A 14,307-nucleotide genomic window follows, 5' to 3' on the forward strand; every position below is an offset into this window, starting at 1 on the left:
ACTTCCATGGAAACAAAAAGTATTGATATTGCTTGTAAGTGCCTATTAAACTAACATTTAATTGCAAATGTTTTGAGGGTATGTGATATGTTTTGTTTAATGGATTCTTTATAGAAAGATTCTTGTTCTAGAATTAATGTTACAATCCCCATAAATAATAAAAAAAAGAATTCACCTTTATGGTAGGAGGGGAGAGGTGAGGTTTGTAATCAATTGTTTTCTGTCTCCACACCATTTTTTATTGATTTTTTTTAAATAAATGACAGCAGAATGCATTACAATTCTTATTACATGTATACAGCACAGTTTTTCAACTCTGGTTGTATATAAAGTATGTTGACACCAATTTTTGTCTTCATACATGAACTTTGGATGATGATGTCTATCACATTTCACCATCCTTATTAATCCCCTGCCCCTTACCTTTCCCTCCCACCCCTCTGCCCTATCTAGAATTCATCTAATCCTCCCATGCTGCCCCTCCCTACCCCACTATGAGTCAGCCTCCTTATATAAGAGAAAACATTTGGCATTTGTTTTGGGGGGATTAACTAACTTCACTTAGCATTATCTTCTCCAATGCCATCCATTTACCTGCAAATGCCATAATTTTATTCTCTTTTAATGCTTAGTAAAATTAAGAATTAAAACTTCTGTAAATAGTAGTCTCTCTTATAATGATTAAAAACATCTCTGTGTTAGTCTTTTTACTGGATTCATCCTAAAAGGGTCTGGCATATCTCTTTTTTCTTTCTCTGTTTTCTCTGTTTGACTTTGAGTCATTGATTCTTTGGGCTCTCAAAAAAGTTTACCCCCTTTTCTGGTAATTTTTTTAAAATTTTATTATTTATTCTTTATATTTCCATTTACCCCTACTTTCCCTTTGCATCTGCAATTTGAATTCTGTCTTCGTGCATTTACCTATACTAGATATGTCATAGAAATTGAATTTTACAACATATTACATTTTCTGTCTTCTTCCACTTAGTTTTTGAGGTTTGTCCACGTAGCATGCATTAGTACATCATTACTTTCTATCGCTAAACAGTATTCCATTGTGTTTGCTTGTCTGTTCATCTGTTGGACATTTGGATTCTTTCTGCTTTTTGACTATTATAAATAGTGCTGTTATGACCATATATATATATATATATATATATATGTCTTTTTTATTTAAGACTAGTTTTCTTTGGGGTATATACATAGAAGTAGAATTGCTGGGTCATAGTAATTCAATGTTTAAATGATCATTCAACAAATTTTCCATAACTGTTGAACTATTTTACATTGTCAGTAAGAAATATTACTGAAGATAAATAAAGTCCAATAGTAATAAATTTTTATTTTTTATTGCCCTAAGCCACAGGTGTCAAGCTCTCATAACCCCACATCAACAGAAGAACAGCAGTTATATTGGGCCAAAGGAACTGGCTTTGGAACAGGTTCTACAGCTTCTGGGTGGGATGTGGAGCAAGCCTTAACTAAACAGAGGCTGGAAGAGGAACATGTCACCTGTCTTCTGCAGGTAAATTTGTAGAGGCCATATCCTTAGTGATAATAGTTACCATTATTTTCTGTATTTGTACTGATTTTTAAATATTGATGACATATCCAACTCATCTTCAGCTACTTTTATGCCCACTTGTACTCCCTTCTCCCAGTACATTCTTAGATGCCTTTGGACAAAGATTACACTTCCCTGCTTATAATTCTTAATTTCTTCACTGAAAGGAAGTTAACAAGAGTGAAATTCTTCTATAATTAGAAAATGTACATGTCTACTTTCTTCTAGTCATCATCTCATTTTTAACATGTTGTATCTGGACTCCTCTATTAAAAGTTATCTATTTATTTGTTTGTTTTAGCTGTTGATGGACTTATTTATTAATTTATATATGGTGCTGAGAATCGAACCCAGTGCCTTACACATGCTAGGCAAGTGCTCTACCACTGAGCCACAACCTCAGCCCTGTTTATTTTCTTTTTGTTGTTACTGGGCACTGAACTCTGGGCCTTGTACTTGCTCTACCAGTGATCAAAATCCCCAGCACCATTATACTTTTGTTTTCAAATTGTCTGTGATGTTTCTAGAGTCGGGCAAGTTGAACTAGCATAAAAAAGCCTTGATACCACAGAAGTGAGTAGAGAGACTTAAAGAAAAGATTAGCTTTAGTTCCTTTATCAACTAATTGAAATTAATAAAGTCTTTTTAAGTGTTGCTTTCTGCAATTCTCGAATGATACACTTATTGTAATGTAGAAGTCTTAAGATCTCAGTACTCTGAAACTGTAAACTGAACCTATTCAATAAAATATTATAAATAACAAGAGTTGCTACTGTTTTTAAGTTTGTGCCATTAAATGGATTTCTTCTCTTTAGTCATATGTGGTGCACCATGTTTTGTCAGTAACACTCTCAGGCAATATAGATCCTTTCCTTTTGAAAATTTAAACAGAACATATCTTCTTTTCAAAAACATACTGTAAGACATTGAATGAATAGAAAATATATACTTTTGAATATTCAGATTGAATCTGTTAACATATACGCCTTTAAAGTATGTGGAGCTAAAGTCCAGTTTACTTTCAATAATTTAAATTTTCAGGTTCTTGCAAGTTACATAAATCCTGTTAGTGGTACAGTAAATGGAGAAGCTCAGTCATCTCATGAGAGTAGAGGACAGAACAGTAATGCCCTGCCGTCCGTACTTCTAGAGCTTCTCAGTCAGTCCTGCCTCATCCCAGCCATGTCATCTTACCTACGAAATGATTCAGGTAAATCAAATAATTACAAAACTTTGAAATTGTTCATTTGAAATATCTTCGTGGATGAATATTTTTGTCCACTTATTTTATCATTATCAGCTTAAATAAGAAGGTTTAATTGGCACAGTCAGAAGATTTATTTCTTATTTATTTTTCTGAAAATAATTGATTTTGGTGCCCTTAATTTAATATTTTCATCACCTTTTCTGGTACTTGGAATAAAAATTTTTATGATTCCTTTGTCTTCACCTAAGTGCACACATTTCTTTCTTTTAATAACCAAAAATCATAAAACAAAGGCTAGCAAATTCATGACAGTATTCTGATTGAAATGTGCTAAATATGATGGAACCTCTGCATTTTATAGGATTTTTTCATCCAACTATGAAATGATGCACAGTAAACCACCTCCACCCCCACCCCATACTGGGGATTCAACCCAGGGATTCTTTAACTCTTAGCTACCTACCCAGACCTTTTTATTTTGAGATAGAGTCTTGCGATTTTGCTAAGGCTGGCCTCAAACCTATGATCCTCCTGTATGGACCTCCTGAGTTATTAGGATTACAGATGTGTACCACTATACCCTGCTAGACAATAGAGTAAGGTTTGAAGAAAGGCAGATAAGTCATTCAAGTGCACAAGTACTTAATAATAAAGGGATTAATTTTTTTAAATTCAGTGAAAATATCATAGGTACTTACTTTGTCAATATGCAACTTATTATTGATTGGAGTTAGTTTATTATTTCCTTGGTTGTGGAATTATTGTCCAAGGATTGTGTTCTTTTAAAAATGAGTACAGAAAGTTATGAGACTCAGAACACAATATTGACAAGAAAAACAAGCAGTTCTTGTTTACTTTTAACCAGAACCCTTAAGTTTGTTTTTTATTTTAACTGTTTTATCCTTATCTCTTTTAGTTTAGATTATTACTCATGAAAGTAAACGTGTATGTGTTTTGTTAGTTTGTTAGGAATACATAGGGAAAACAGTGGGAATGAATCTCAGAGTAATCTTGTAGTTGGTGGCAGCTAAGTTGCACAATTGGATGGAAAGAAAAGGTATTTATTTGTATTTGAAAAGGAATTACTGCTTATATTCCCTACCATTATTATAGAAATTATTGTGCTTCAAAAGAATACCAGTCTGCCTTAAATTTCTTCCTGAAGGTATGGAGGTAATTAAGTATTTAGATTTATTTTTATTTTTTAGATTGACTTGTTTTGCACATCAGCTTGGTCTTTTTTTTTTTTTTTTTAATTGCAAATGTAGAATGTTTTGTAATTAAGTAAAATACTTGATATTGTATAAAATTTAATACTGGATTGCATAGAACAATTGGATAGGGTGAGAAAAGGTTTATCTTTTTCTCATTTTCTCTATCATTAAAATTTTATTTTATTAATCCCTTTACTTTCAAGAAATACATTGCCTACCAAAACAACTTAAATTTCTTTGTTTTAAAATTCACTCTTTGTATAATACTGAGTTTTTATCTTTATGTTTTAGGATCAAAACATTATGTATATAATATTTAAAATAATCACTGTTTTATATAAGTGAGCTTTCTGATGAAACATGTATGTTAATGCTAATTATGGTGGTATACATCTGTAATTCTGTCTATGGGAGGAGGATCCTGAGTTCCAGGCCAATCTGGGCAAATTAGCCCAACCCTGTCTTAAAACAAACAAAAAAGATATTGTGTGGTAATAAGTAAGGTGTGATATTTTGTAATCTTATGTGACAGATCAGAGTTTGATTTTTCTTTTTCAAGTTTTAGTATTTTTTTGAAAAAGGAGTTTCTTCATACTGTATATAGATGTGCTTAAATGTGTGTTTTGTCTAAGTAATGGTATAACTTTAATTAGTACCTTTGAACTTGAATGTGATACCAAAAATATATTTTGAAATCATACCTTTATTAAGCCAGGCAATGGTAGTGCAAGTTTGTAATCTCAGTGTCTTTGGAGACTGAGGCAGAAGGCTGGCAAGTTCAAAGCCAGCCTCAGAAACTAACGAGATCCTAAGCAATTTAGACCCTGTCTCAAAAAAGGATAGATGTGGCTTAGTGGGAGAGCACCCCTAGGTTCAATCCCTGGTATCCCCCAAATTAGAATAATACTTCAAGATAAATAATATAAAATTATTAACTAAGTTGAGGTAAATAAATTAGATGTCATGCCTCTTAAATCATGTTTTCAATAATTATAGAATTATTCTTGAGTTTGGAATATTTTCTCACCTTTAGTTTATGAGAAGCAAGATATGTCAGGAATATCTGGCCTAATATTATATATGTATAAGTAAATATAAGTTAATTATGATTATCAAATTTAGGTAAAATATTAATAATTAACTTTTTCAGTGGATTTTTAAAATCTGAACAAGTTATCTTGCCACGGTTTTCCTAAAACTTAGTAAAATGCCTATTTTAGAACATTAATCTAAAGTTCATTTTAAAATTTTGTTGTGTTTCCAATTTAATTTATTTTTGGCAACGTTTGATGGTTGGGGCATAGGTTACAGTATTCAACTCAGAATCTTTTGCTTTGTTTAGTTGTCTTGACTCTTTATTCTTTTTTAAAAATCTGGAATAGTTCACAGCCTTTATCTTTTTTAGGTGTCAATATTTTTTACAGGATGCAGACCATTTATAGAATATCCTCTAAGTCATTTTTTGTTTTTGTTTTGTTGAACCCAGGGCTTTCTACAGTAATAGCTGAACTACATCCCCTGCCCAACAGGGGTTTTTTTAGTTGTTGATGGATCTTTATTTATTTATATGTGGTGCGCATCCTTGAACCCTGTGCCTCACACATGCTAGGCAAGTGCTCTACCACTGAGCCATACCCCAGCCCACAGGTTGATTTTTTTTTTTTTTTTTCCCCCATTTGGTGCTGTGGATTATACCCAGAGCCTTGTGCATGTGAAGCAAGCACTCTACCAACTGAGCCTGTATCCCCCAGTCCAGCCACAGGTTGATTTTTTTTTTTAAATATGTTTTTAGTTGTAGATAACACAAATCCTTTATTTTTATTTATTTATTTATTTTTATGTGGTGCTGAGGATCGAACCTAGGCAATCACTCTACCACTGAGCTACAACCCCAGCCCACCACAGGGTGATTTTTAGTGTGGAAACAATACTGATAATTTTGCTTGACATTGTATTTAAGGGATGAAAATATTTGCTTACAGTTGCTAGCATATTCAAAAACAGAAATCAAGGTGATAGGTTCTTTTAAGAGCTACAGGAAAATAACTACATATTTCCATTCTGTTACATGTTTTTTTAAGTGATTGATGAACAAGACAAGAAAATACAGAGGCCTGTGGTGTCAGTGCCCTACTTTTCCTATCAAACACTGGTCTTCTGGTAACCTTTAATTACCTAATGTGTTTTTTTGCCTCTACCCCCAACCCCTTTTGCCCTTTTCCCCTGGTGCTAAGTAGCTATTTGGGAGATATTTTTAACTCCTTAATTACTGTTAAAAATTTATATGAGTACTAGAGTTTATTCCTCATTTTAATAAAACCTTCCCTAGGTTTCAATTGTGCAAGCTCACAATGTACCAGGTTACCTAAGTCTATTTTATTTTGACAGAAGTTTTTAAATTGGCCTAAATATTTTAAATAATAATACTATGCTGGCCAAAAGGATCAACAATAATTGCACATAAAGTTGATCTTCACTTGTAGCGCTGAACATCTTTGCATCAAAGTTGGAAAGAGAATATTGTCAGTTGCAAAATTATTACCAGAATAGAGGGAGTGTACAAGTTCCTTGGGGAGAAGGACACCCTTTTTTCAAAAATGACTTCTAACAATTCTGTAACTGAGACACTGATCCTATTCTTCAGAGGTAGGTAACTGATTATATTTAGTGATTTAGTCATTAATAATTCTCTTAACAATTCTTTTACTTGTAGTATAATAATGACCATGCCATTGTTTAACCAATTTGTTATTTTTAGACAGTTACTTTTATTTGTAAAATTTTAAATTTGAGCATTTATGTATCCAGTTCTTTAAGCTGGTTTAGTATTGTTAGGATAAATTCTGAACATTTCATCTTTTATGAATTCACTGCAGCAGAACTATTTAATAATGATTTATTAGTAGTTTTTCTACTATAATCTTTTTATTTTGGGGAGTGGGGACTGGGGATTGAACCCAGGGGCATCTGTATCACCGAGCTACATCTCCAGTGTATGTGTGATTCTCTTTTCTCCTGCCTCACCCTCCCAAGTGGCTGGGATTATAGGTGTACACCACCACCACACCTGGCTGCTATAACCTTTTCATAAATTATCTTCTTTGTATAAGCGTGAAAATGGGTGAAGAGGAAATTTAGGGGCCTGTTATATTTAAATGAATGGAGACCTTTTTTTCAAGTATTTGGTACAATGGCAGTATGAGTTTTCATATTTAGGCAAAATTACTCATATTTAACAAATGTTTTTGCAGCATGGTTTCAGGTATTTTTTTTTTTCTTAGTTTTAGTTGGACACAATACCTTTATTTTATTTATTTATTTTTATGTGGTGTTGAGAATCAAACTCAGCGCCTTGCACGTGCTAGGTGAGCACTCTACCGCTGAGCCAGAACACCAGTCCCAGTTTCAGGTATTTAAGATAGAACAATAAATTTGACATTGTCCTATTAGGTTTTTTTCATGAAAAAATAACCAAAATAAAGAAATATGTTAGCGTTCTTTCTTGAGGTTTCACTTTGGATTAACATGAAATTAATAACATAATTCTGTGTTGGCCAACTATGTGTAAAAAACTAGTAATTTAAAAAATATAATAATTTGGACTTTTCTTCCAAGAGCCTAATTCTATAAATAAAAGACAGGTGGTCTGAAAAACAGTGAAGAAAAAAATATAAATAAAACAATAGATTTGAAATCATAGTTTCTAGGTCTAGGTACGCAGTGAAAAGTATATAAAAAAAATTGTATTAGGATGTTTTATCTCCAGTATCATTTTTAAAAGGAATGGTAAGTTCCCACCAACAATATATAAGAGCTCCCCTTCTCCACACTCTTGTCATCATTTTTTTTTACTTTTTGTCTTTTGATAATAGTCATTGTAAATGGGATGATATTTTTGTGGTTTTGCTTTGTATCTCCCTGATGATTAATGGTGTTCAGTATTTTTTCACGTATTTGTTGGTCAGTTTTATATCTTTTTTAAAGAAATATCTATTCAGATCTCTCCCCATTTTAAAATTGGATTATTTGGTTGTTTTTCTTACTATTAAGTTTCTATTGTATTCTAGATATTAACCCCTAGTCAGATAGTCGACATAAATATTCTCTGTAGGTTTTCTTTTGATTGTTTACCATGCTGTGTAGCAGCTTCTTAGTTTCATACAATACCATTTGTCTAATTAGTGCAACCATTAATTAGAGGTTCTTTCAGCAACATGAAAATAGAATTACCACATGACCCAGCAATCCCTCTACTTTGCTTTTATGTATGTGTGTACGTGTGCGTGTGCACATGTGCATATCCATATCCAAAAGAAATGAAATTGTATCAGCTATCTGTACACCTGTGCTTACTGTAGCACTATTCATAATAGTCAAGATACAGGGAAGGAATCAACCAAGATGTCCATTGACAGATAAATGGACTTTTGAAAAGTTATATATTTACACTCTAGAATATTATTCAGCCATAAAAAGATGAAATCCTATCATTTGCAGCAACATGGACAAAACTAGAGGATATGTCAAATAAGTGTGGTAAACATGCGTATAATCCCAGCAGTTCAAGAGGCTGAGGCAAGAGGATTGCAAGTTTAAGGCCAGCCTCCTCAATTTTTCTTTCTTCCCCTCTCCCCTCCCCTCCCCCTCCCCCTCCCCTCCCCCTCCCCTCCCCCCTCTCCCTCCCCTCCCCCCTCTCCCTCCCCTCCCCCCTCTCCCTCCCCTCCCCTCTCTCCCTCCCCCCCTCCCCTTCCCCTCTCCTCCCTCCCCTCTCCTCCTTCCCCTCCCCTCCCCCCCTCTTTCTTTCTTTTTTTTTTCCCCCCAAGGATTGAACCCAAGAGCAATTAACTGCTAAGCCACATTCCCTAGCCCTTTTTTGCATTTTAAGTAGAAACAGTTCTTGCTGAGTAGTTTAGGGCCTTGCTAAGTTGCTGAGGTTGCTTTGAATTTGTGATCCTCTTGCCTCAGCCTCCCGAGACTGAACAATTTAACAAAACCCTGTCTGAAAATAAATAATAAAAAGGACTGGGGCTATATCTCAGTGGTAAAGCTCCCCTGGATCAATCCCCTACACCAAAAGAAAAAACAAAGGGAGGAAAGAAGGGAAGGACAAATAGCACATGTTCTCACTCATTTGAAAAAGTGAAAAAAGTTGACAGTGTAGAAGTAGAGAGTATAGTCATTAGCGAGGAAGAGGGAGAGGGGGGATAGGGATTGTAAAAGGCTGGTAGGTAAAGGGCCCCCAAATAGTTGGATAGAGGGAAGTAGTCTTTGTTATATGGCCCAATATGACAACTATACATTTCAGAGTTCTTGAGACGTTTGAAGGATTCTGACACACATAAATTATAAAATCTGAGGAAATAGAAATGCTAATTATCCTGATTTAATCATTATATTGTAATATATGTATCAAATTATAATACTTAATAAATTTTCAAAAATACGTCAAACAACAGAAAGAAGAAGGGGGAGTGCTGGGAATTTGGCTTAGTGGTAGTGATTGCTTAGCATGCATGAGGCCTTGGGTTCTATCCCAGCATTCTCCCGCCCCTCCTCCTCCCCCCCAAAAAAGAATGATGAAAATGTCATAGAGAGAAAGGGCAGTTATTTCATGAGAGATTTTTTAGGTTGATAATAAAGTCTTCATGTAAACGATGTGTTTGTTTTAAATTTTTTATCAACATTTAGCTTTCCACTTATAACCATGTAATTCTGAAAGCTGCTTTTGTAGATCATGATCCTTTTTTCTCTAGTCCTATTTTTTAAAATTAATTTATTTTAATTGGTATATATGACTACAGAATGCATTTTGATTCATTGTATACAATTGCAGCACAACTTTTCATTTCAGTGGTTGTACTCAATATAGCATCACACCATATATACAGTCATACATGTACCTAGGGTAATGATGTCTATCTTATTCCACCATCTTTCCTGCCCCCATGCACCCTTCCTGCCCCCATGCACCCTTCCCACTCTCCCTCCCCTTTGCCCAATCACAGTTCCTCCATTTTTTCCATGTCTCCCCCTCCCCATTATGGATCAGTATCCGCTTATCAGAGCAAACGTTTGACCATTAGTTTTGAGGTATTGGCTTACTTTGCTTAGCATGATATTAGCATGATATTTTCCTGCAAATGTCATAATTTTATTCTTTTTTAATGCTGAGTAATATTCCATTGAGTATATATATACCACAGGTTCTTTATCTTTGCTTCCACATTTTAGCTATTGTGAATTGAGCTGCTGTGAACATTGATGTGGCTGCATTATTATAGTATGCTGATTTTAACTTGTGCCTAATAGAGGAAAAAGTAGGCCCAAATTTTCATCACGTCAGATTAGGCCCCGATTTCCTTAACAATACTCCTAAACTGTAAGAAATAAAATCAAGAATTAATAAATGGGATGGACTCAAACTAAAAAGCTTTGTCTTAGCAAAAGAAACAATCAATGAGGTGAACAAAGAGAACACATTTTGGAAGAAAATTTTTGCCACATGCACGTCAGATAGAGCACTAATCTCCAGGATATATAAAGAACTCAAAAAAACTTAACACACACACAAACAAAACAATCAATAAATGGGCTAAGGAGCTGAACAGACATTTCTCAGAAGAAGATATACATTCAGTCAAAAATATATGAAAAAATGTTCAGCATCTCTAGCAATAAGAGGAATGGAAATCAGAACTACTCTAAGATTAGATTTCATCTCATGTCAGTCAGAATGGCAGTTATCAAGAAAACAGACAACAATAAATGTCAGTGAGGATGTGGGAAAAAGGCACACTCTTACATTGGTTGCACCAATTTTCAGTCCCACCAGCAATCTGGAAAAGAGTATAGAGATTCCTTAGAAAACTTGGAATGGAACTTCTAATTCTATTATAGTTAACATTTATACCATTTAGTAAGTTACTCCTCTGGCCACTAGATGGAGATCCTGTTTCATTGTTATACATATTTGACTTTTACAAGGCAGAATGTTTTTACTTCATCTCAGTCCCCTTTTGAAAAATGGTATGTTCCTTTCTTTTCAGAAAACAATATGTTAGCTCTTAGGGCACATTATATTATTTACTCTTAACCTAATGGGTTATGCTAACAAATCCTTAAAGTGTCACAAAATCCTTACCTTTATAGTGCCCCTTTCAAAGAATGGAGATATCATTTCGGAGTTGAAAAGGAAATAAGCATTATCCTGAGAGATACGTGTGTTTCCCAGAGAAACTGGGAAAGAGACCTCTCAGATAGAGAAACTATGAGAAAATTCTTATGGAGAGAATTGGAGAGTGAATTTACAGAGTCTGAGTAACTGAGGTTATGAATTTGGGGGAGAAAATACTACAGAAATAAAAGTCCCATTCTTGTCATATCACATCAGGGTGCATATGATGTCACATATCATCGATGGTGATGTCAATCTCGATCACGTGGTTAAGATGCTATCTACCAGGTCTTTCCAATTTGAAATTTAGAAAAATCTTTCCTTTCCAAACTCTATTCTTTATGTGCATGCCACTCATTCCCACACACTCAGTGGGAAGGGAAGGAAGTACCCTTCTACTGGAGGGGGGTGTTTATTTAGATTTTGGAACATTCATTTAGAATTTGAATGTTTGGAAGGAAGATTTGTCTCTTCACTGTATTTATGCAGTCAGTTATTTGTATTCCCTTGAACTTATATTTTTTCATATGGGGGTCATGATTGTTTTCAACAGCCTTTCAGAATATAATTAACACATTATAGAATTCACATAGTTAATATGTACAGTTCATTGGGTTTTAGTATTAATTGTGGAGCTCTGTAACCATCATTATAATCTTAATTTTCAAAATACTTTCAGTCATCCACGAAGAAGTCTTAAATTTGTTAGTAGTTATTCCCCACTACCTGCCCTATTTCCCAACCTGAGCTTATTACTTTATTGTTATTGTTTTGTTGCCCAAGTAGTTTTGGCTTTGGCCAATGGCATTTTTTTTTTTTTAAGTTGGTCTCTGTGGCTTTCTTGACATGCTCTATTTTGATTTTTAGAGGACTTTTCTTTCTTTCTGGTGCTACAAGATGATCTATGCTGGTCTTGTACTTTCCCTGCCTAATCCCTGGACTCAGTAATTTATTTAAATAATCCTGACTCCTTTAATAGAATAGTAATTAGAAATCAAGATCTAGATGTTCATTGAGAATTTACAACCCAATATTAAAAGTCTCAAGATATAATTCAAAATTATTATCAATGTATAGAGTCGGGAAAATGACCAACATGCAAGGCAAAAGACATTCAAAAGGTTTCAACCACAAAATAACCCAGACATTGAAATTATTTGATGAAGACCTAAGAGTAGCTGTTACATAGTTTACTAGCCACTTAGAAAATTAGAAAAAGAAATGACTGGAAAGATGGGTTGAGAGAAAGAGAGAAACATGAAAAGAACTAAATGGAAATTTTACAACTGTAAAGTATTTGAAATTTCAAATTCACTAATGGACTTTGTAGCACAGTACAGACATTCATCTTGATTAAATGATGTAAAAAAAGAAAAAACGGAAGAGTCCCAGATCCATGAATAACATCAAAGGTCCAATACTCCTGTCACTGAAGTCCTAGAAGCAGTGAAGAAATAGATTAATGTGGAAAAAATGCTTCAAGAAATATTTGAAAACATGAAATTGCTGAAAGATGTAAAATCTGAGATTCAGGAAGCTTTGTTAAATACCAAACAAGTCAACACACAGAAAACTGTACCTGGAAACATCATAATGAAACCAAAGATACCCAATTAATTTTGAGAGGATCCATAGAAAATGATACTATTATAAGAGAACAACTACTATTCAGGTGATTACAGACTTCTCATAAGAAATCATAGAGGCCATGGGTTGGGGTTGTGGCTCAGTGGTAGAGTACTCGCCTAGCATGCTTGAGGCACTGAGTTCGATCCTCAGCACCACATAAATGTAAAATAAAGATATGGTGTTCACTTAAAACTAAAAAATTAATATTAAAAAAAAAAAAGAAATCATAGAGGCCGAAGGACGGTGAAATGACATCTAAACTGCCTGAAAGAATTGTTAACCCAGAATTCTATGACCAGAAATATATTCTTTAGGAAGGAGTGTGAAATACATTCTCCAAAGAAACCAAACTAAGAATATGTATCACAAACCTTTAAGAGAAATGCTTAAGAAAATTCTTCAGATCAAATGGAAATAATTTTAAAATGAAATATGAACTTCAGAAATAAATAAAAGAAGTAGTTAATTTCTGAATAAATAAAATAGACTATTTTTCTCCTCCTAAATCTTGAAAATATGTAAGACTTTGAAAGCAAAAACTATAGCAGCTTGAGGACATGTTAATGTCATACTTATAACAAGTATTACATAAAGGGTGGGGCAGAAGGAAACGTGGTTGTAAGGCTTCTGTGTTCTACTTGAAGAGGTAAAATGTTAAAAATCTAAGTAGACTGTGGAAAATTGGGTGAGTATGTTGCTCAGAGGTGATGTGACCAGTAACCAGTAAAAACCATGTGTTCCTGAGTTTCAAGTCAGCTTCTGGACAGAAATACTTACTTTTAATATTTTACTGCTGGAGGAGAATGCATTTTCTGTGTGAATCTCCTAGAAGGGAGAGAGATCATAGGATTCCTATATTTTAATTCCTCCAGATTCCATCTAATAAAGCCTTCTTGCTGATGGTTGTAATAAATGAAATATTGCCATGAATATAACTTTCTCTGAGCCTTATAATCCTTTTAAGACTTGTTTTAGTTCCATTCAAAAAACTGATAAAATTACAGAGAATTATGGCTTTTAAAATACAGTATAATATAATATTGTTGTATTTTAACTAAAAGCACTTTCAGTTATTAGCAACAAATCTAATGAAATTTTTCTTAAAATCACATGTATTTAGGAATGAATTCCTTATTTAAATGTATACTGTTTCTAAGGTTTTTAGGTTTTTAAAGTTGTATTTCTTTTCTTTTTATATTATTGGTTGTAGATGGACACAATACCTTTATTTTATTTATTTTTATGTGGTGCTAAGGATTGAACCCAGTGCCTCACACATGCAAGGCAAGCACTCTACCACTGAGCCACAACCCCAGCCCCTCACATATTTTTTAAATTGTCATTTTTACTGTGTTGAATGTGTCTCTCTGTGGATGTATGCTGAAATTGTCACTTGTGTTTTGAAGCATAGGGGTTTTTCATCGTAAAATTCTTTGAATATTTTTGGTTAGAGTTACTGTTGTGTTAATATCTTTTTTATTACTTTTTCCATTTGATTATTTGTTATAAAAAATTAAAA

General features: G+C 33.8%; 1 protein-coding gene across 12 annotated transcripts in view; it reads left to right on the forward strand.

The window, feature by feature from the left end:
* Birc6 (baculoviral IAP repeat containing 6) overlaps positions 1-14,307 on the forward strand; it is a 218,668-nt gene that overhangs the window by 160,319 nt on the left and 44,042 nt on the right. For all 12 annotated transcript variants that reach the window (XR_006851216.2, XM_046441601.2, XM_046441604.2 and 9 more), the window contains 2 exons: positions 1,361-1,525; positions 2,606-2,774. Coding sequence is in view for 11 of the 12 variants with exons in the window: in XM_046441601.2 (XP_046297557.1) it covers positions 1,361-1,525; positions 2,606-2,774 (334 nt within the window). In the remaining variant the exon portion in view is untranslated. The remainder of the gene's footprint in view (positions 1-1,360; positions 1,526-2,605; positions 2,775-14,307) is intronic.

This window comes from Marmota monax, unplaced genomic scaffold, assembly GCF_021218885.2.
Source record: "Marmota monax isolate L192 unplaced genomic scaffold, Marmota_monax_Labrador192_F-V1.1 WCK01_AAM20220418_F8-fsc00010, whole genome shotgun sequence".
In the NCBI taxonomy this organism is placed as follows: Eukaryota; Metazoa; Chordata; class Mammalia; order Rodentia; family Sciuridae; genus Marmota; species Marmota monax.